General features: G+C 44.9%; 1 protein-coding gene and 1 long non-coding RNA gene across 7 annotated transcripts in view; one reads left to right on the top strand and one right to left on the bottom strand.

Moving 5' to 3' along the window:
- Positions 1-853: 853 nt before the first annotated feature.
- The window catches only part of ASTN2 (astrotactin 2), a 911,537-nt gene continuing 892,181 nt past the window's right edge, over positions 854-20,209 (bottom strand). For 5 of the 6 annotated variants that reach the window (XM_067743524.1, XM_067743522.1, XM_067743523.1 and 2 more), the window contains 3 exons: positions 17,446-17,546; positions 15,552-15,735; positions 854-1,679 (listed from right to left, as the gene is read on the bottom strand). In XM_067743524.1, the coding sequence (XP_067599625.1) occupies positions 1,442-1,679; positions 15,552-15,735; positions 17,446-17,546 (523 nt within the window). In that variant the 3' untranslated portion in view covers positions 854-1,441. The remainder of the gene's footprint in view (positions 1,680-15,551; positions 15,736-17,445; positions 17,547-20,209) is intronic. The other variant, XM_067743527.1, reaches the window with a different exon arrangement.
- On the top strand, positions 5,500-9,840 carry LOC137226979 (uncharacterized). Its single transcript, XR_010944637.1, has 3 exons — positions 5,500-5,568; positions 6,095-6,216; positions 9,768-9,840. It is a non-coding gene; the product is annotated as an uncharacterized lncRNA (long non-coding RNA).

Genomic DNA, 20,209 nt, shown 5'->3' with positions numbered 1-20,209 from the left:
AGCATTTTCCCCTCTGAATTCCCATTGCGCCCTTCACTCTAACAGGTGTCGTCCCCGCGTCATGAAACACCTGACCTACATCCCATTTCCTCCAGCAAGCTAGCGTCTCTGAGCTACTGCCAGGAAGTTAAGGACATATACAGCCTCTTTGTATTCACTCCCCTCCCCGGGAACACAACGGAAGTAAACAATTACCATTTAAAAGTAGACTTAATGGTGGAAGGTTTCCCTCATTACCTCAGATCCAAACTGCCGTCACTTCTGGAAAAGGACAGCAGTCACTGTCTTCAAAGTCTTTTCCGGTCCGACCTCCATTCTGGCGCTGGAATGGTTTTTCTTAAAGAGCAAGTTGAATCCTCTGCTAACGTTCCGCAGTGGCTTTCAGTTACTTCAAATACTGTCAAACTTTTTGTCCACGGCTTCCAACGCTCTGCCTAGCTCCCAGCCTTACCTCTTGCTTCTTCCTACTTTGATCTCTAGTCTCAATGAAAGTGCTTGCAGCCCTCGAAGGAGTATACTTTCTCTTATCTCTGGGCTTTTATTCACAGTGTCCCACCTGCCTGGAGCAAATCCCATTCTCCTCCCCCCATCTTTTAGGCATAGGCATCACTTTTTCAGAACCCCTCCAGGCTGTCTCACAACCCAGCAATGAGCTCAGAGAACCTCCATTCTTCCCCTACCACAGCCTGAAATAACTGGCTATCTCTCTATAATTTCCATTGGACTGTACACTCCCTGAGGAGAGGGAACATCTCTGTCTTTAGTGGCGTGCCTACTGTACAGGAGAGAACAAATAAATACCTGTTGAGTGAACAGACGGAAGTCCCCCATCAGTAAGAAACAGCACCCGACCAGAGAGACAATAGGAATTTTTAATGCATGGAGAGCCCTGCAGGGACTCTGGGCAGACCCACAGGCAGCAGGAAGAGGCAGGGGTCCTGCAGACTCAAACGTGTCCGAAAAACAAAGTCCTAGAGACCCAAGCTTCCTCACTGCAACGATCCTCGGGGATGCCCTCCTGCTGCTCAAGAGGTCCAGTTGTCTCTCCATAGGTCTCCTGCTGGGGTCCACGGCAGGAAGGAAGCCGAGTGCAGCAGGAGGGAGGAAGAAGGGGAAAGGCCTCTTGGTCTCCACCTGAAAGCTCCTGCCTCGGGACTGACCACCATCCAGAAGGAAGTGTTTAAAAAGGAGAGACTGTGATAGAGTCAAATAAGATCTTAGAAAAAAATAAAAGATAGGGGGAAATGAATAATTCCAGGGGTTACAAAGTTCTCTGTCGGCTATCCACAAGAGAAAGAGTTTGCTTTGGCCTTGCTGGCAAGCCGCATCCGCCAGGCCCGTCCTCAGCTGTCCCCCAGCCCACCCAGGCCCCAGGATCCACGAGAGCACCGCTCCCCCTCCCACGGAGAGTCTCTGTGCTCACGGAGGGCAGCACCCTCCCTCACCGGCCCTTGGACTCCCCATACGTGTTTCGGGCCATGGACACCATCTTCTCCTCGCATGTGATTTTGGTGTCCTTGAGGACGCTGTACCACACCATACCCACAGGCCGGACCTCCTCGCTGCGGCAGAAAAGGTAGGGCACGGTGTCCACGCGGCTCTGGATGTAGGCGCTTCGGAGGAGGCTGGAACAGTGGCTGCTCACCTTCTCCAGACGCCGCAGGATCAGGTGGGCCTTCCTGGAAGACAGAGGAGGCGGTAATGACGGAAGGGGCCTAGATCGAGCACCAGGCCTTTGAGGGGGGTGAGTAAATGTCAGCAGACAGATGAGAACTTCTTGTCCCAACAATCCCCTAGCCGCGCCTGACTTGAATGTGGTACTTTGAACGCCTGTTCAAGATTCCCTTGGAACTTGTCCTCTTTAACTGTGCAATGTGTAGAAAGTAGAAGAGAGGTATAACCTTCGACCTAACGCTTTCACTTCTGAGATACAAGCGTTACAAGGTAAGCAGCCTGAGGACTCTGACCAAGTAAGTGTAAATTATTGTAACAATGAAAAATGACGACAAGAACAACAACTAAAACGTATTAACACCATGAGCTAGATGCTGGGTAAGTACTTTACATACATTTAAAAATTTCTATATAATCTTCACAACAGCCCTGAAAATGTTGTTATTTCCACATAGAGTCAATGGCCATGGAGCCCAGGTTTCAGAGAGGTGACACTACTTGACCAAGGTCAAACATCAGGTTGACCATTGAGCTGGGCATTTGGATCTAGGCCTGAACACCCACCAAGTCCCCCCCTCTGTCCGCTTTCTTACTTTTCTAATTCTCTCATACTCTTTTCTCATAGTCAGAATAAAATCTTGTCCTCTGTGCTTCTAAATTCATGAAAGCCTTTATATGTATATACCCAAATCAGAACTTCTCTATTTCATTTTTCTTATCTCTAAAATAGTGATGGTGGCCTAACTGGCTGTGAGATTAACTAAGAGAAATGCCCAAAGGCTGGCCCTGAGTAAGCTCCCATTAATGATAGCTTCTATTATACAGAATTGCTGTGATGATGTCTCAGGGTCAAGGTCATCCTGGACACTAGTCTCAGCAAGAAGCGCCCTGGACTGTGGGGGTCATCATTAGGCACTTATCTAGAGCTCTTTCTGTAGCACCAGACAGCGGATCCTCGGGGAGACCCGAGGGCTGCAGAGAAAATGAAAGCAAGCATCTTTGAGATCACCTAGTCCGAGGCGTCTCAACAGGAGCGCCACTGACACGTGGGCTGGATAATCCTCTGCTGTGGGGACAGTCTTGCAGGACATTTAGCAGCACCCCCAGGCCTCTGCCTCCAAGATGCCAATAGCACCCGCAGCCCCAGGGATGACAATAAAATTGCCTCCAGACATTGCCAGATGTCCTCTGGGGACCAGAATCACCCCATTTGAGAACCAGAGACTTAGTCTGACCTAATCTCATTAAAGATGTGGAAACTGAGGAGGCTTAGAGAGGGAGAGGAATGACCTTTTCGTGGGTCATGCCATAAGTCAGCTTTGCTGTCCAGGCGTCCATCTCCTTGTGGAATCCATTTTTCTCTACATCTCAGCATCCTCAAGATGCCTAGGGATCCTAAGGGGCTAAATGAGAGGCTCTCTCCTGCTGTCCTCTCCATGCCCCTCTGAGACCCCAGGAGGGAGGGCGTTTTACGACAACAGACCCCACAAATGGGAGACTGTTTTAGGCACCTGCGAGGCGGCTGGAAAAGGGCTGGGCTTATGCGTGTAGCTTTTGTGGGCACGATTTATGAGGTGCCTTTCAAAAAGTCCTCTTTGTATAGTTCACCACTTGGGTGGAATATATCCTGAGGTGCCAAGAATTCATAGCTTCATAATCACACTCGAGTTACCACTCGACCCACAGGCCTCTTTCACCTCTGGCAGGCGCCTCCGCAGGGGGAGCCCAAGGAGCTTACTCTCAGCCCTCCTTGTTTCAGTTCCTGCTCTGTTCCTTAGCAGCTCGGTGTCCTTGGGAACTTTACTTAACGTCTCCAAACCTGTTTCTTCACTTGACAAATGGGGCAGTTGAGAAGTTAAAGGAGACAGAGTAATTGGTTGCTCCTTTACAGAGCATTTATTATATGGCAGAGCTCCCGATTCAGTAGGAAAAGACAGACAGATGTAAAATTGCAACACCCGTGGCAAAAGCAATGATAAAAGAAGGCATGGGAGCTGTGGGAAACAGAGGACAGTGCCTAGGTAGGATTGGGAAATCCAAGAAGACTTCCTGTAGAAGGGGAACTTGTGCTGAGCCTCATTAATGAGTAAGGTTTAGGTAAAGAAGAGGGCACAGGCATAACAGGAAGCCTAGGTAAAGGCACAGAGAGAAGGGATTTCATGGTGAAATATGGTGTGCAAGTGGGCTCACAGTGGGAAACGGGAGAAGTGGCAGGAGCCCAGCCACTGGAGCTTAGAAGCCGGGGCATTTGTTGTATAGAGTAATGGTGTACCACACAGGTTCTAGAGCCTGGTTGCTCAGGTTCAAATCCTGCCTCAGCCACTAACTAGCTCTGTGATATTGAGGAAATTGTTTACCCAGCTATGCCTCAGTTTCCTTATCCATAAAATGGGAATAATGACTACATCTATCACAAAGCTCGTTTTAAAAATAGAAAAGAAACATTAATGAGTCTGTCATACAGAGTGAAGTAAGTCAGAAAGAGAAAAACAAATACTGTATGTTAACACATATATATGGAATCTAAAAAAAAAAAATGTTTATGAAGAACCTAGGGGCAGAACAGGAATAAAGACACAGACCTACTAGAGAATGGACTTGAGGACACGGGGAGGGGGAAGCATAAGCTGTGACAAAGTGAGAGAGTGGCATGGACTTATATATACTACCAAATGTAAAATCGATAGCTAGTGGGAAGCAGCCGCATAGCACAGGGAGATCAGCTCGGTGCTTTGTGACCACCTAGACGGGTGGGATAGGGAGGGTGGGAGGGAGATGCAAGAGGGAGGGGATATGGGGATATATGTGTACGAATAGCTGATTCACTTTGTTATAAACCAGAAACTAACACACCACTGTAAAGCAATTATACTCCAATAAAGATGTTTAAAAAAACAAAACATTAATGAATCTGTAGTAAGCCCTCAATAGGGGTAAGTGGGGGGTTACTGAAGACTTTCAAGCAACAAAGTAGCAGGTTCAGAGACAAACTGCTTAAAAACGTTTCTAGCTGCATTGAGGAGAATGAAACCTGGGGAGGTCAAGACCAGCAGCGAGAACCACGAACAGACACAGCCAGGTGTCACGTGTTTCCTATCACTGCACTTAGGGGTGCCAGCTTGTTTCTCCTCTTGCTTTTAAAAAGCTACTTATTCTATTTCCTTATTTACAAAAAGGGAATAACATTTGCCCACCTCATGGAGTTGAAGCGAGGATTAAATAAGTTAATAAGTGTAAAACTCTCTTAGAAAAGTAGTTGGCACATACTAAGCCCCGATACATGTCAGGAAGTACATCACCATCACCACCACCTCCACCATCAGGATTTGTGTACTGGTTTAAGCTTTGAGCACTTATGTAAGTTAGTGGCAGGAGACAGACAGACAGAAATAGTAACAGCCTCTAATTTAGGGGGAGAGTTCTGGGTTGGAAAACATGCTGGGTGCTATGGGAATATATAAAGTGGGCACCCAATCGTTAGTTTGGGGGCTCCGAGAAATCTTGCCAGGGGACATAACATCTGAGCTAGGTCTTCAATGACGAAACAAATTTTTCAGGTAGATGGGAAGGCAGAGGAGATAGCTCATCCAAAGTTGGGCTAAAGAGGGCATAAAGCATCAGTCTTTTGAAATGGTGAAGTGCACAGAATGGGTGAGAGACAAGTCAGTTTGGTAGAGATCAGACCATCCAGACTCTTTTGAGCCATGGTAAAGTATTCTATTTTTTGGGTGATGGAGAGTCATTGTCTGATTAAGTCATAAATACAAGATGAGGTTGGGAAGTACAAGTCCTCCAACATGACCAAATGCTTTGTCTCCAAGGGCCCAGCTATTTCCAAAGAGAGGATCTTGGAACTCAACTGGACCAAGCCTTTGTATGGATGGGGAAACTAAGGTTTGAAATTGGAAAATAATTTGCCTAAAGGAACACCTTAAGTTAGTAACAGAGGCAAAGCTAGAACCTGGGCCCCTAAGTATACAGAACTAAGATGAACTACTTGGCTCTGGAGACCCAGATTCAAGTCCTAGTTCTATAACTCAGCTATGTGGGTCATGAGCAAGATCTTCACACTAACTCTTAGTTACTGCAAAGTCAAATGGGAATAACAATGTTTCTGGAAGATGAGATAACCTGGGTAATTTGCTTAGCTCTCAGTAAACGTTAGCCAAGATTCAAAGTAGTATTTTATAGTAGATAGGACATAGACTCCAGAGCCCCTTAAGGCAAGCCACTTCTTCTCCGTGAGCCTCAGTTTCCTCATTTGTAAAATGGGGACAGAGACCATTACTTTGCAGTGCCGCTGCTAGGCTAGAATGAAGTTACCGCCATAGGCATCTAGCACAGGAATTTGCATATAATACGCACTAAACCAAGGTCAGTTTGCCTAACTGTCCCCTGCTCCTTCTCCACTGTACGCTAGGCCTCAGCACCCTGGTTTGCAATGAGACAACAAAGGCAGAAGAACTCAGAAGGTGAAGCCATGAAGAGAAGGGTTGGAGGTGCTCAAAGGCCGAGGAGGGGGACATGGGTGAGAGACAAAAGGTGAGAGTGCTAGGTGATAAATTGTAGGCAATGGAGATTCACAAACCAAAGGCCAGGCATGCACCAAGCTTTGCCTGGAGGGGGAAATCACAGGTCAGAAGGACCACTTTTCTCAAATACCAGAAATGAAATCTTCCTCCTTGGAGACAGGACCCAGGCCTGGTGGGATAGGAAGTCAGAGGTAAAGGAGGGACAGCACACATTCATTTATCACGGTCCCAGAAGGCAAGATTGAGACAGGAATGGCTTGTGAAGGAGTCAGCAGCTAGACTCAGATGCCGCTTCTTCGGGGAACTGTAGAACCTTGGAGTGACCATTCTCTTCCCATCACCATTACCCGATCCACTGCTGACACAGTTATCGGACACAGACCTAATTCTAAGGGGGCCTTGGAATGGAGAAAAAGAGGACAGACAGTAAGGAAACATCCCCATTGGCCTCTCTCCCTCCTGTCTGTCTCCTGAGCTGAGCTTAAAAGTCTCTGTGTTAGCCGACCTCAAGCTTAATGAGAGTCAAGGGCATGGTGTAGTTGCAAAAAACTGGAACACAGGGCTTCCCTGGTGGCGCAGGGGTTGAGAGTCCGCCTGCCGATGCAGGGGACACGGGTTCGTGCCCCGGTCCGGGAGGATCCCACATGCCGCGGAGCGGCTGGGCCCATGAGCCATGGCCGCTGGGCCTGCGCGTCCGGAGCCTGTGCTCCACAATGGGAGAGGCCACAACAGTGAGTCCCGCGTACCACAAAAAATAAATAAATAAAAAACCAAAACAAACAAAAAAACTGGAACACAACCTCTGGAAGTTGAGAAGGCAGATTAAGGGAAATAATGACTTCCATTTACGCTGCCCTTGTCAGGCCACATCTGGAGAGCCCCACTCACTTTGGTAAGAGGGACATGTGCAAACTGCAGTCAGATCATGATGCTGAAGGTTATCTCAAAAGCAAGTCTTCCGTGGAAGTGCTGGAAGCAGGAATCAAGTGTCACTGAAGCGGGGATTTAGGAAGATGGGTATGTTGTTCTAGTAACTGAAAACAAGAGGGGGAAACCCTGAGGGTCAGGGATGATAATGACTACAGGTGACTGAGGACCTACTATGTGCCAGAAACATCACATAGGCAACATCTTCTTAAGTGTAATCCTCACTGCAATTCTAGAGTGCATACTTTAGTCCCAGTCTTCAGGTGGTAAAAGTAAGCCTCAAGCTGGTCATACGATTTGACTAGGGTTAACAGAGTAAGAACAGCATCTCAGATCGCTTCAGCAAAGCAGCTAAGTGTTAACAAACCACTCAAAAACTAACAGAAGGCACATGCACACACAATAAAAAACCTTAAAAGTAAAATCTTCTAAATGTAGATGGGGTCTTTCTATACCTCCAGTGGGTTCCCCTTCACTGAGGATGATCGAATCGAGCATGCCTTAGAAAAGAGTCTGTCTTAGTCTGTTTGGGCTGCTATAACAAAATACCATAGACTAGGGAGCTTACAAACAACAGAAATATCTTCCTCATATCCTGGAGTCTGGGAAATCTGGGATCTCGGCAGCGGCAGATTTGGTGTGGTGGTTGGTGAACCACATCCTGGTTCACAGAAGGCACTTTTTCACTGTCCCCTCACATGGCAGAAGGGACAAAAGACTCTCTGAGGCCTCTTTTATGAGAGCACTAATCCCATTTATTAGGGCACCACTCCTATGACCTAATCAGTTCCTAAAGACCCCTTCTCCTAATTACATCACCTTGGGCATTAGGTTTGCAATACTGTATATGAACTTTGCAACGGCACCAACATTCAGACCACAGCAGAATCTAACGGTAGTGGGAGCTGGAGCAGATCTCTGTTGCTTTTGTTTGTTTGTTTGTTTTGAATCTCTTGATTCACAGAGAAATATCATCTGACGAGCAGTTCACAAGAGAACATGCTGTGACAACTGTCATAGCATCGGGTTCCTGAGATGAGAGGAGCACATTCACTGAGATTCTATTCATGCTTCAAAGCCACGCTAAAATTTCATCTTCAGGAGGTCTTCCAGATCTTCCCAGCTACCCTAAGTCACGTGTTCCTCTTTGTTGCTGAAGCATTTCATTTCTCTGTTGAGATTCATACTATATTATCTGTTAGTTGTGCACATATTTTGGGATGCAATGTGTTATATATTGAATAGGACACTAGTTTGACATCAGAAGACAATACTTTGAATCTGAGCTCTGACACTTACTAGTTGTGTAACTTTGAACAATTTACTTAACTCCACTGATTCTCTGTTACTTCGTCTTCAAAATTAATTGTTCAGGAGATGAAATGAGATAAAAATGACTGGGCCAAAATAAATGTTCAACTAATATTTCCCACCTTCTTCTTGGACAGTATATAGTTCCCCTGGTATCTAGCTCCTCCTGATTGTGCAAGGAGAAGGGATTAATAATTTTCAGTCCTTAGCTTTCAAAATACAGCACTTTTCTAGCAGAGGTTTATAAAGGGAATGAAATAACACAGGAGCATCACGTGGATCTGAGGAAGTAATCGGGCAAGTGGGCAAAATGTTTACCCAGATTTGTTTATAATAGAAAAGAAGTTGGAAGAAATCTAGTTGGTCTTTAGCAGAGGACTAAATTAATATGTGATGCATTCATATGATTAACTGGCTAAAAGACCCTCCAAAAAGACAACGTATTTACACATGCATCCATAGGAAAAGGCTTGTACATGTGTGTAAATAGGCAGAAAACAGAACAAAATGTATGTACTTCTTAAACATAGCAGAGTTGATGGAAATGGAACTGTGGTCTGTAGATGTCAATGTATCCTTAAGTCTGTACCCGTTTCCCTACTCATAAGCATATCCATGTCACATCCATATCGATATCTGGAGAAGTACGTGCACTCTTAGTTTTATCTCTGGGTGGGGATTAGGGGTTTAGGGGTACAACATTTTTGCTTGCCATTTTATATATATATATCTGTCTCATTTACATGTTACAGAATGAACAAGAATTACTTTAGGATAAAATACAATAAAGCCATTTCCATTTTGAAGACATGCATACACTTACACATATTTTAAAGCTGGTGTGATGAGTATGTGCAATGAAGTCATGGTTTTATGGCTTCCCAGTGGTTCACTGGGGTTACTTGCAGAATAAATCCACATCAAGTTTAACCTCAGACCACCCCCACCAAACAGAAAACCAGAAGCTCAGGTACTGCCATGTAAATATATTTCCTCAACATCAGGTTTGAAATATGATTTGTAAGGTGACTAGTGAAAATATTTACATTTGGCTTTGTTTCCTCCTTGTTCTCTCATAAGAAACCATGAGACCTTCCAAGAATTCATTCCTAAACTGATGGTAAGAATAACTGAGTCTCAATGAACCCAAAAGTATTTCAGTTTTGAACTGACAGAAACTTCAAGATAATTATGTACATTGCTATATTATCAGTGGGGAAGATGTTCTGTGGGACATTTGTTAAAAGTCATAGTTTGTCTTGTTTGTATTTATCCATTCTAAGACATCATCAATTTTAAGAGATGCTATTGATTTAATCACAGCCTTTCAAGAAAAGAAGAAAGAATACAACACTTAATGTGCAAATCTATTGTGCACAATCCTTCATGATTTCCGAAATATGCAGAAAAAATAAAAGTGCATCTGAGATGACAGGAATATGGCTCTAGAAGCCTAAATTTGCTCTTGCTCCCAACGTCCTAGAAATTCCAAGAGAGTGAATCCAAGATATCTAAGGAAAGAGCTAACATAACCTTGGACTGAAAAAGGTACACTGATATCCCAGGCTTGAATATTTTCACTAAGAACAAAGCAATGACAGTTCATAGCATGTGCTAATCCTTCTCAGATGGGAAAAGCTTCTTGTCTGGCTGTGTTGAGAAAGATCCCAGAATGAACCAATCCTGGGATGATTTCTGTGAGCTATTAGCAATGTCTGCCATGGAAGCAAGAGGGGCTGACATCAGAAATACACCATTTCTAATCTAGCCAGATAAATTCCACTGAAACAAATCTCTTCAAGTGCTTGCTTTCTTCTCCCTACTCTATCATTTTAATCAGACATAACTGAGAGGAATGAGAAGCTCAAGAGTGGTCAAGGGTATTCTGACTGGAGCAAATTTTGGTCCCTGGCCACCTATAAGTTCAGTTTTTCAATTCTCCTAATAGGAACCGTATGGCTGGGACAGCTGGGTGTCAGCGGGTCTTCTCTGAACAGCTGTTTGCAGTAACCTGTGGTTGCCATGGGAACCAGGCTCTGGAGGACATTGGCCTGATGGATTTATTAGGCAGCAGCAAGAGTCACCCTTTTGTCACTACATTTTATGGGGGTACATGACCACAAATCCATAGAGGATTAGAGAACATTTTGGGGTTTGGTGATTATAGGCCAACAAAATCCTAATAGAGCTCATCCCATGATACCAGACCTCAGAGGGCTCCTGGGAAAAGCTCTTATTATCCTAGCCATCCTAGGTTCCTGAGAAACAAGCCATGCTGGGCTAGAGGTGAAAGGACACGCATGGTGTGCCTCTTCTCTGGTCTCTATGACCTTCAGGGCTTGCTGGTTCCTTGGCTTCGCAGCTGGAAGGGACTTTGGAGTCCAGTTCTTTCATGTTGCAAATGAGGCCCAGAATGGAGATGAAATTTGTCCAAGGTTACACAGCAAGTGGGTGGCAAAGCTAGGACATGAACTCAAGGCAGAGTCTCGCTCTCTCTCCTTTACACTTTGATGTTCTGCATACTCGCTAACCCTTAAGAAGCACGGTACATTTGCCCACAGTGATCCTCTGTTTCAAACCTTTACCCAGCTTTTGGAAGAAAGAACAACTCATGAACAGGGCTCGTTAGAGCCATTATGATCTGACCTCTGCTGAACCCTTCAGCCTTGTTTTTTTCCCTTTTCCTTCTCACCTTGAACTCTCTGCCCCACTGAGATTTATCCTTCCTGACCAAGGTATATTCTCTTACCCCACCCTCTCTCACCCTTGCCCTGGTTGCTCCTTCTACTGAGAGCACTCCTCCCCTTCCACCTGGAGGACTCTTGTTCACCCTTAACTTCTGAGCATACACTTCACTTTCTTCTCCAGGAATTCTTCCTTGCGCTCCAGGTCTGGATTAGCTGCCCCGACAGCGGCATCCAGAAACGTGTAACTCAAACGGTGCTTCTTCACAAGACACACTGGCGTCACTGAAGAGCCTGTCAGAAATGCAGACTCTCAGGCCTATCCTAGACCACGGAGTTGATCTGAATTTTAACCAGGCCCCTGAGTGATTCGCCGGTACACTGAAGTTTGATAAACATCACTCTAAAGCACACTGCTCACCCTCCTTATACTGTGTTTCTTGTGACATATTTCACTGCACCTGCCTGCTGACCAGTCTTTTTCTCACTAGATGTTGAGCCTGGTAGAGGCAGGAGCTGTCTTCTTCGCTCATCTGTTTCCAGCCCACAGCACAGGGTCTGGCACAGAGTAAGCACATTACATGGATCGATGAATCCATAAATTAATAAGTGAGGATATCCTCAAGTCTCTTAATATTTGCAAGGACAATGCATTTTTTTAATTTTTAGAATGTTATTTTTAAGCTAGAAAAACCTTAGAGTTTGCGAAATTCAGTTGTTTCCAACTGTGATCTATATAGATCCTTGATAGCTCAGGTAGACCTCAGGGACCCTTGGGATTAGAGGGGGGAAGTTGAAGAGGAGACCCAGCAGGGGGGCTCCAGGCCACCCACTCTAGCTTCTACCAGAACAACTCTGTAGTCATCTGGTTCACACATCTACTCATCCCATTATTCAATTATTCAATAAGTAATCATGTAGCACCCACTTACAAGAGTTGAATGGGACATAAAGGATCACTAGCTATACATAAACTGACATTGTAGTGGGGATAATATCTTATAGATAACTCAGAAGTAAACACATAAGCAATATAGGATACTAAAACTAGTAGATACGACACAGAAAATTAAAACACGAGGGTGTGATAAAGTGAATGGGTAGAAATTTTAGAGGATTCTCTGAGGAGGTGACTTCTAGCTAAGACCTGGGGTTCTTTGCAAGATTTAGAAAACAGCTTTTTCACTGCTAAGAAAAAAGAAAAAGTACTACTATCGTTTTGTTATAGGGGAACCACTGACCAAAACCACCGCCCTGGCCAAGCCCTATAGTAACCACTTGCATGAGTTATCTTACAACAGGAGGTCCTAGTAAGGAACTCAGAACTAACAAGCTACCACCAACTGGAAGAATTCGGGAAAGGTGAAAAGGAGAGAGGAGAAGCCAGTTCATATGTCCTACAAACCTCCCAGAATCCTTCTCGCTGGAATCCATCTTGGCTGAGCGATGCTCGAGTGCCACCAGGAAGGACCCTGAGTGAGAATGATTGTCCAGAGACAACTCATAAACTAACCCCATTACCATAAAACCCGAGACTGCAAGCCACATGGCAGAGCAGTTCTCCTGGGTTCCCTTACCCTGCTGCTCTCTGACCAGGCGCCCCTTTTCAATAAAGTCTCTTGCTTTGCCAGCACATGTGTCTCCTCGGACAATTCATTTCTGAGTGTTAGACAAGAGCCCACTCTCGGGCTCTGGAAAGGGACCCCCTTCCTGCAACAATTTTATAGATAAAGAGACTGAGTGCCAGAGAGGGCCACAGGCCAAGGTTGCACAGTCAGTTTATTAGCAGTGCCAGGATGGATTAGGGTGCAGCTGCCTTGATTCCTGCTGATGCCAGTGTGGGACACCAGAGGAATCTCAGATTCCCTCAAGAGACTAGAAAGACCAAAGAAGGAGGGAGCTGGGTGGCACAGTGGGTGTTGGCATATAGTGGCTGGTGACTAGCTGGCCGGAGGTGAACGGGTCCATTACTGAGTGGGTTGTTCTGCCTCTGTGGGCGACCAGAAAGCCTTTCCAGAAGATTTATGTCCTGGAAGGACCCCAGAAGATGATAAAGACAAAGCCAGGAGGGAAGCTCTGGTTTAGCTTCCACCTAAAATCCCTGAACCCTGTGGGAAAGCCCAGTAAAGCAGAATGCCTTTGCCTGTCCCCAGGCAAGATGGCAGCCGCGATGACTCATGCAGAAGCTTTCATCTGGGGCTCTGTGCTTCTGTCTGTCTGCTCTCTTTTAGCTTTTATCTAAAGAACATTTCTTTCATGTGAAAGGGAGAAAGTTACAATCCAGGACCCAGCAAAACAGATAAGGCCCCGCCCCAGGGAAAGAGCCTTTTTATCCCTCAACCAAGCCTTGAATTCTTGGAGTTTACTGCAAGTGTTGTAAGGGCTCAGGGTGAAAGCTCGGGGCAGAACCGGACTCCATAGCAAACTCTGCACAGCTCATTTAACCCTGTGGGGCCTCCAATTCCTTTTCATTCATAAAATGGGGAGGATACCCTACTTTGCCTAGTTTACAGGGTAATTTTAAAGCTATTTAAGGCATAACACGCTGCCCTATCTCAGGAAGTCACGCAATCCTCTTCAGTGCCACAGACACTAGCACAGACCCAGGGCACTGCACCATCTCTCCTGGATTAGGGTTACAACAGCCTCTATGGCCTCACTGCCTCCTTCTGGTCTAGACACCTCTAGTCCAGGCTTCTAACTGCAGTCAGAGGGATCTCTATCCCTTGAAGATCTGATAACATCTCCCCCCTGTGAAAAACACTTGAAAAGCTTCCCATTACCCTAGAGAGATAATCCAAACTCTTTAACCCTACTTACAGGGCATTCGGAACTGGCCCTTGCTGACCTCTCCCTTCTTATCTCTTCCCACTCCTGCTGTCACACACTTGGCTCCAACTACACAGAAATTCTTTCAGTTCCTCCACACAGTGTTTACCAAAGTGTAGAAGGAGTTCCCCTGGGGCAGGAGAAAGGATTTTAGGTGGTACTCAGGAAGATCACAGATCCAGTATTAAACAACAATGAATCACACTGAGGAAAAGCATTTTGATTCCCATTTTCACTCTCTTCCCCTCCTCCAGATTACTTTAAGAGAGTTTTAGTTCAGGACTGTGTCTTAAGTACTTCTCTAACACTTGCTAATCTCCCTTTTTAAAGGGAAAGCCTCAGGCTCAGCTAGGCTTGAACTACATTGTTTTCTGGTTTTGTTTTTCTTCCATTGTACTGAATGCTTAAGTTTAATCTTTATTAAGGGTAGATGGTGCTAGTTTTCCCTTTACAAAATGATACAGTGTTTTCGTTTCAAATGTATTTTCAATAAGTGGAACTAAGGAAGAAATAGAAAATAAATGAACTGCATATGGTATGGCGATATGACAAAAATCATAAAGGTGGCAGGCAAATGACCAAAATTTAAGAGGAAAACCCCTGCCTATGTAGTATTATCTCCTCTGAACATTTCACAGGCTACTCCTTTGGCCCTAACCCCTCCAATCCTCCTCTCCCGCCAGTGGTCTGACCTTAGCTCACCCTTTAGGCCTCAGAGTCTCAGCCTTTATGGGGGTTTCACTGCGTTACCTAGACCGAGTGTCTATGCCTTGCTTCCCCAAAGGGCCCCTTTCGTCTATTCTTTTGACCCTTCTTATTCCTATTCTTTGCAACTGCTTGTTTAATTACCTGCAACAGTAAGCTATGCGTCGATAGGGACTGTTTCTACATTTTTAACATTGCATTATCAACTACCGACCTACAAGAGGGGCTACTAAGCTTGTGTTGAATAAACGAATGGATGTCATTGTTGGGTGCAAGGCATGAAATGCAGCCACCGTTTCAGATACTACTTTGTGAAGCTTCAGAAGATAGTGACTGTGTGTTAGTTACGGTTGAATCCTCCATGGCAACTATCACAGTGGTTGGCATGGTCAGTGCTGGTGACAAAAAATTGTGCCTTAGTACGTGTTGAAGTTATGAATGTATTTAGTCTTGGTTACCAATGGGCTTTATTCCAGAAAAAAAAAAAAAAAAAAACCTCGGATTTCTTATGAAAGAGTAGGAGAAGCCCTAGATTAGGGGCCATGACCCTGTCACCATGCTCTTCTACAATGTTGATTAGGACATATCCCCTCAAGGAAGCTACGCTTCCCATCTCTAAAACTGCAAGTGGAAGGTGAATAAGGGGAGATTGACTGAAAGAACACTGAGGTCTCTGATCTGACATTCCAGGAGTCTAAGAAGCTAAAATTCCAAGATTCTTTCATTCTCCCTACCCACTTCCCCTCTCGAACCCTGACATGACCGGGGTGACTGCCACTCTTATTTATTCCATAAAGCCCATTCCCAGCCTATGGAAGAAAGGCTCCAGTAAAGTCAAATGGAAGCAAGAAGAATTTACCACCCCACTCGCGCTCATATGCCCACGTACCTGGGCCCCAGCTCATCCTCGCTCCTCCAGACAAAGTCACCAAACTTCTCATAGTGAGAGTTGTAGTGGTGCTGGACTCGAAACAGCATGGAGGCGGAGACTTCCATCAGTGTGTTGTAGGCAGTCTGCTGCTCCTTCCCGCTTGTGTACCCATTGTACAGATTGTAGATCTTGTCAGCTATCTCTGGGGAGGAAGAATTGCAGGCACAGATCACTGGACAGTAGGAAAAAGGGAGGACAAAAGCATGCCTTGCAACTAGGAAGGCATATTCATGCAGGAGTTCGCTAGTGTGGTCTTTGGGGACAGACAAACCTTAATTCCATCCTGAATATGTCATTGACCAGCTGTGTTCAGTTTTCCTATCTATCAACCGGAGATAACGATATATAGTCTGGAGAGGCACTGGGAGGACTAAATTAAAACATGCATGTAAAGCACTCAACACAGGGTCTGGCACAAAGTTAGTGCCTATAATTGCACTCACTAACGTAAGTTTTGTGCCTATGATTTAACAGAAAATTCCAAACAAGTGCAGAGGCTTAAATAAACTGTCTTGGGCTCATCTCAATAGTCAACTTCTATCTCCTCTCTGCAATACTCCCAACACATTTCTGTGATCAGGTCTAACAGCTCTCCATTCAAAAATCTTTCAAAGAAAATCTAGACTCTTCTGTTTGCCATTCATGGCAATTTCTACTCTTTCAGTCATTCCTACTAATTGATGTAACTAAAATTCATTATGGGCTGCTCTTTTGAATAGGAGGCACATCCTTCATCTTTGAAGACTTTGAACAAAATTTATATATGTTCCCACATCACTGCTAATGGCAATCGCTTTCAGGACAGTCTGGGGGACTTGGGTTCAGGATGGAAGGAGCATTTACTTTGTAAAGTTTTCTACCCTGATCTTTATTGTTCTTATTTTTTTAAACCATGTTCATGTGTTATTTTAAAATAAAAATACTTCAAAAAACTACGAGGAAACCATCTCAAATTCTCTCCCTTTTGAGACTCAGTATCTCACCATCTCCTCTTGTCTGGTAGGTAGCACACAAACATCTGTCATCAAGCTTATGACTGAGCCATTTGAAGAAATGTCTCTCTCTCTCTCCCCCTAGAATGTGAACTCCTGAAAGATGAAGAGCATGTCTCTTCTGCATTCCTTGTACCAGGGTTCTTAGAAAATATCTGCTCAACTTGAAGTGGACCACCAGGTCTCATGAGCTACCATCATGTTTTTGTAGAAACTGTGTCTACACATCGTCTAAGAACTAAGTATATGGTAGAGCTGATTTATTGGTTCCATTTTTTTTGACAGGTGTTTTGCCTAATGTTTACAACTCCATGGACAAGGAACAGCAGAAAAGGTTTCATATTGCGTGCTAATTCTGACTGATAGTTACTGACTCTAGCTCTACGCTGAGGATTCTGAGGCCACCCCTGGGCTAGATGGGAAGGTGTGCTGTGATCAGCTAATGATATCTGCCATGAGTGCAGCAAAGCCAAGTGGTCCTCTAGGTGCTACCGATTTGCCAGCTCTAGCGTAGCCTGAAGTGGAAGAAAGGGATTGGTCCCTAAAAGCCTAGGCCAAGGGGCAGAACACAGTCATGGGGTTCTGACTCTCCACCACTCCTTGCCTCTAAGTCAGAACACAGATTCTGTAACAGAGGAGCAAGTCTTTCAACTGGCAAAGATACTGCTGGTCCGTCTCAATTTCCTTCATGGCTCTGATTAATTTATCTCCATGTTCCTCCTTAGTCCCTTGGCTTTCTTCTCCCTGTGCCAATATGTGTGTGAGGCAGGAAAGTAGTGGTGGTTAGTGACTGTTGGGTGCAGAATGTAGAGAGCGAAAATATGGGAGTTACCTCGGAAGTGAAGAAATGGGTCACCTACCTTCTGCTTTATTGTCATCTACCAGCGGACAGGCGGTCCTCAGGGTCACTGTGCTGAGCTCTGAGTGCCTCCCTCGTGTATCCACTGCATAGAGAGTGAACCTGTAGCACAACAAGAAAACAGAGCACAAGGCTGTGACTTCAGAAAAGGCCCTGGAAGTTCCAAAGAGGAACACAAAATCATAGCACAGGAATAACAGTTGAAAGAGCTCAGGGATGAGGGGCTTCCCTGGTGGTGCAGTGGTTGAGAATCTGCCTGCCGATGCAGGGTACACGGGTTCGAGCCCTGGTCTGGGAGGATCCCACATGCCGCGGAGCATCTAGGCCCCGTGAGCCACAACTGCTGAGCCTGCACTTCTGGAGCCTGTGCTCCGCAACAAGAGAGGCCGCGATAGTGAGAGGCCCGCGCACCGCGATGAAGAGTGGCCCCCGCTCGCCGCAACTAGAGAAAGCTCTCGCACAGAAACGAAGACCCAACACAGCCAAAAATAAATAAATAAATAAACAAACTTGAAAAGAGGCCACAAGCAAAATTAAAAAAAAAAAAAGAACTCAAGGATGCTTAGGCTGCAGGAAAATGATTTGGAAAGAAAAAAAATATATAGTTATTAAGCATGTATTGAACACCAACTGCCTTGCTGGGCATTTTGCACATAATCTCTTAATTTACAAGTAGCAAACCTAGAAGGCAGGGATTATTCTCACCTGCATTTCACCAAGGAGAAAACTGAGACTTAGTTGTGTATCTTTCCATGGTCTCACAGTTACCGGGGGGGCAGAGCAGTCTTAATCCAGGACTTAAGAAGTAAACCCCGATGCTATCTTGTATGGCTTTATATACTCATTTATATATTCTTTCATTCATTCACTTAACAAATTTTAGTTGAGCATTAACTGTGTGCCAGGAATTATTTTAGGTGCTAAGATTATAAAGATGAGCAAGAGAGTTAAGGTCCCTGCTTGTATAAAGCTAAACAAAAAGTAAGCAAAAAAATAGATAATGGGGAATGATAATAGATTAAAGTGAAGGGGGATGTGGCTGCTTTAGACAGGTGTGTCCACAAAGGCCTTCTTGTTGAGAGGTTTGATCTGAGACATGAAAATGAGAAGGAACTAGCTTATGGGAGGAAAAGCATTCCAGGCAGGAAAAGCATCTAAGTGCAAAGGTCCTGAGGCGAGAAGGATCCAGACTGTTGGAGGAGTAGACGGTTTGTGCAGCTGTAGCAAAAAGAGATGAGTGGGAAGATGGGTGGGTGGAGACCCTGTGGGCCATGATAGAGTCTGGGAGTTATTCTAGGTACAAGGCATGTCCCCAGCTTTCAGCGTTGTTGCCTGCAGCCCCATGCTGTACTGGGGGGAATAGGCAGTCTGTGTGGTATTCGACGAAGAGAATTGGTAAACTGCAGACCTGGTGGATTCAGGTCCAATCCAGGGCACAGAATTCTTTCTAGAGTAGACACGGTTGTCTGGCCTACTTTGAGAAGGCTCTCTGACCCTTCACACCTCCAGATCTCCAAGTTCTGAAGTTTAAACAAAGTCAAAGGAGTGAGTAGACTTTCAAGAAGAGGTAATCCTTGGAGGCCAGCGACAATCTGAACAGAAGGGAGAAGGGCTAAGCGTCTCAGCATCCTGTCCTTGTCATGCCATCCTCTTCCACCAGTGTTCAAGGGTAGAGCAGTAGCGTGGAGTGGGAATAGGGTTTTCTGGGTCAGGTAGAAGAAACTACAGTCCCAGGGGCCCTATTTCCTCTCCCCCTTCTCCAAAACCTCAACTTACCTCATGTTATAAAATGGGCATAACACTGTGACTGCTAGCTGTGGAATGATGAACCCTGACTGACTGCACATATTAGGTAGTTAATAAGTATGAGCTGGTTGTCCAAATTAATTAATTTGTGCTGAGTCCTTAATATGTGTCAAGCGGGGACCTACGCAGCTTTATCTGCATTATTGCTATTAATTTGTGCTGAGTCCTTAATATGTGTCAAGCAGGGACCTACGCAGCTTTATCTGCATTATTGCTATTAATTCCCCCAGATGATCCTAAAAGATAACTGCTATTACTCTCTTTATTTTATATACGGGGCTCAGAGAGGGAAAGCAGCTTGCCCAGAACCACACAGTAATTACTGAGACTGGCAGTTAAGTCTAGGTGTGTCTGACTCCAAAGCCCATGCATTTAGCCACTATCAGCTACTATCCTCTGACTAAAGGTCTGTGGATATCACCTCTGTACAAATACAAGTCCATTAGGTACACTTGCCAAACTCCAAATATGTTGAAACAGTGCCATTTCACATGTTTTTCTAATCTTATGAAAACCTCCTAAAATAATCACTCTCATTATCTCCACCTTTCAGAAGAGGAAACTGAAGATCAAAAAATTAGGCAATTTGTCCAAAATCACAGTTAGACAATGAGAAAACCAAGACCTGTATCCTGGTTTGTCTCACTCTAAAACCCATACTCTGAACTCTCAGCTGCCATTTTCCTGCTCCAGTTCCACCACTACTAGCTCAGAGGGTCTGAACCTGGAAATCTCAGAGGGCCTCTCAGCTTTAATACCTCATGACATGATAGTCCAAAGGCTGTTTTTATTAAAGGCACTATAAATCAGAACTTCTTGGTACGAGGCGCACAGTAAGCAGAAGCCAGTATCTTTCTGGAGAAACTACCATTTGTCTTCTTTGTGTGAAAGTCTCCTTTTTAAGAATAACTCGATTTCTCTTTTGAAGAACTGTAAGAGGTACTCATGCCATTCCAAGA

The sequence above is a fragment of the Pseudorca crassidens genome, chromosome 7 (genome assembly GCF_039906515.1).
Source record: "Pseudorca crassidens isolate mPseCra1 chromosome 7, mPseCra1.hap1, whole genome shotgun sequence".
Taxonomy (NCBI): Eukaryota; Metazoa; Chordata; class Mammalia; order Artiodactyla; family Delphinidae; genus Pseudorca; species Pseudorca crassidens.
Note: the sequence above shows the minus strand (reverse complement) of the source record. Positions and strands in the feature narration are given on the sequence as shown.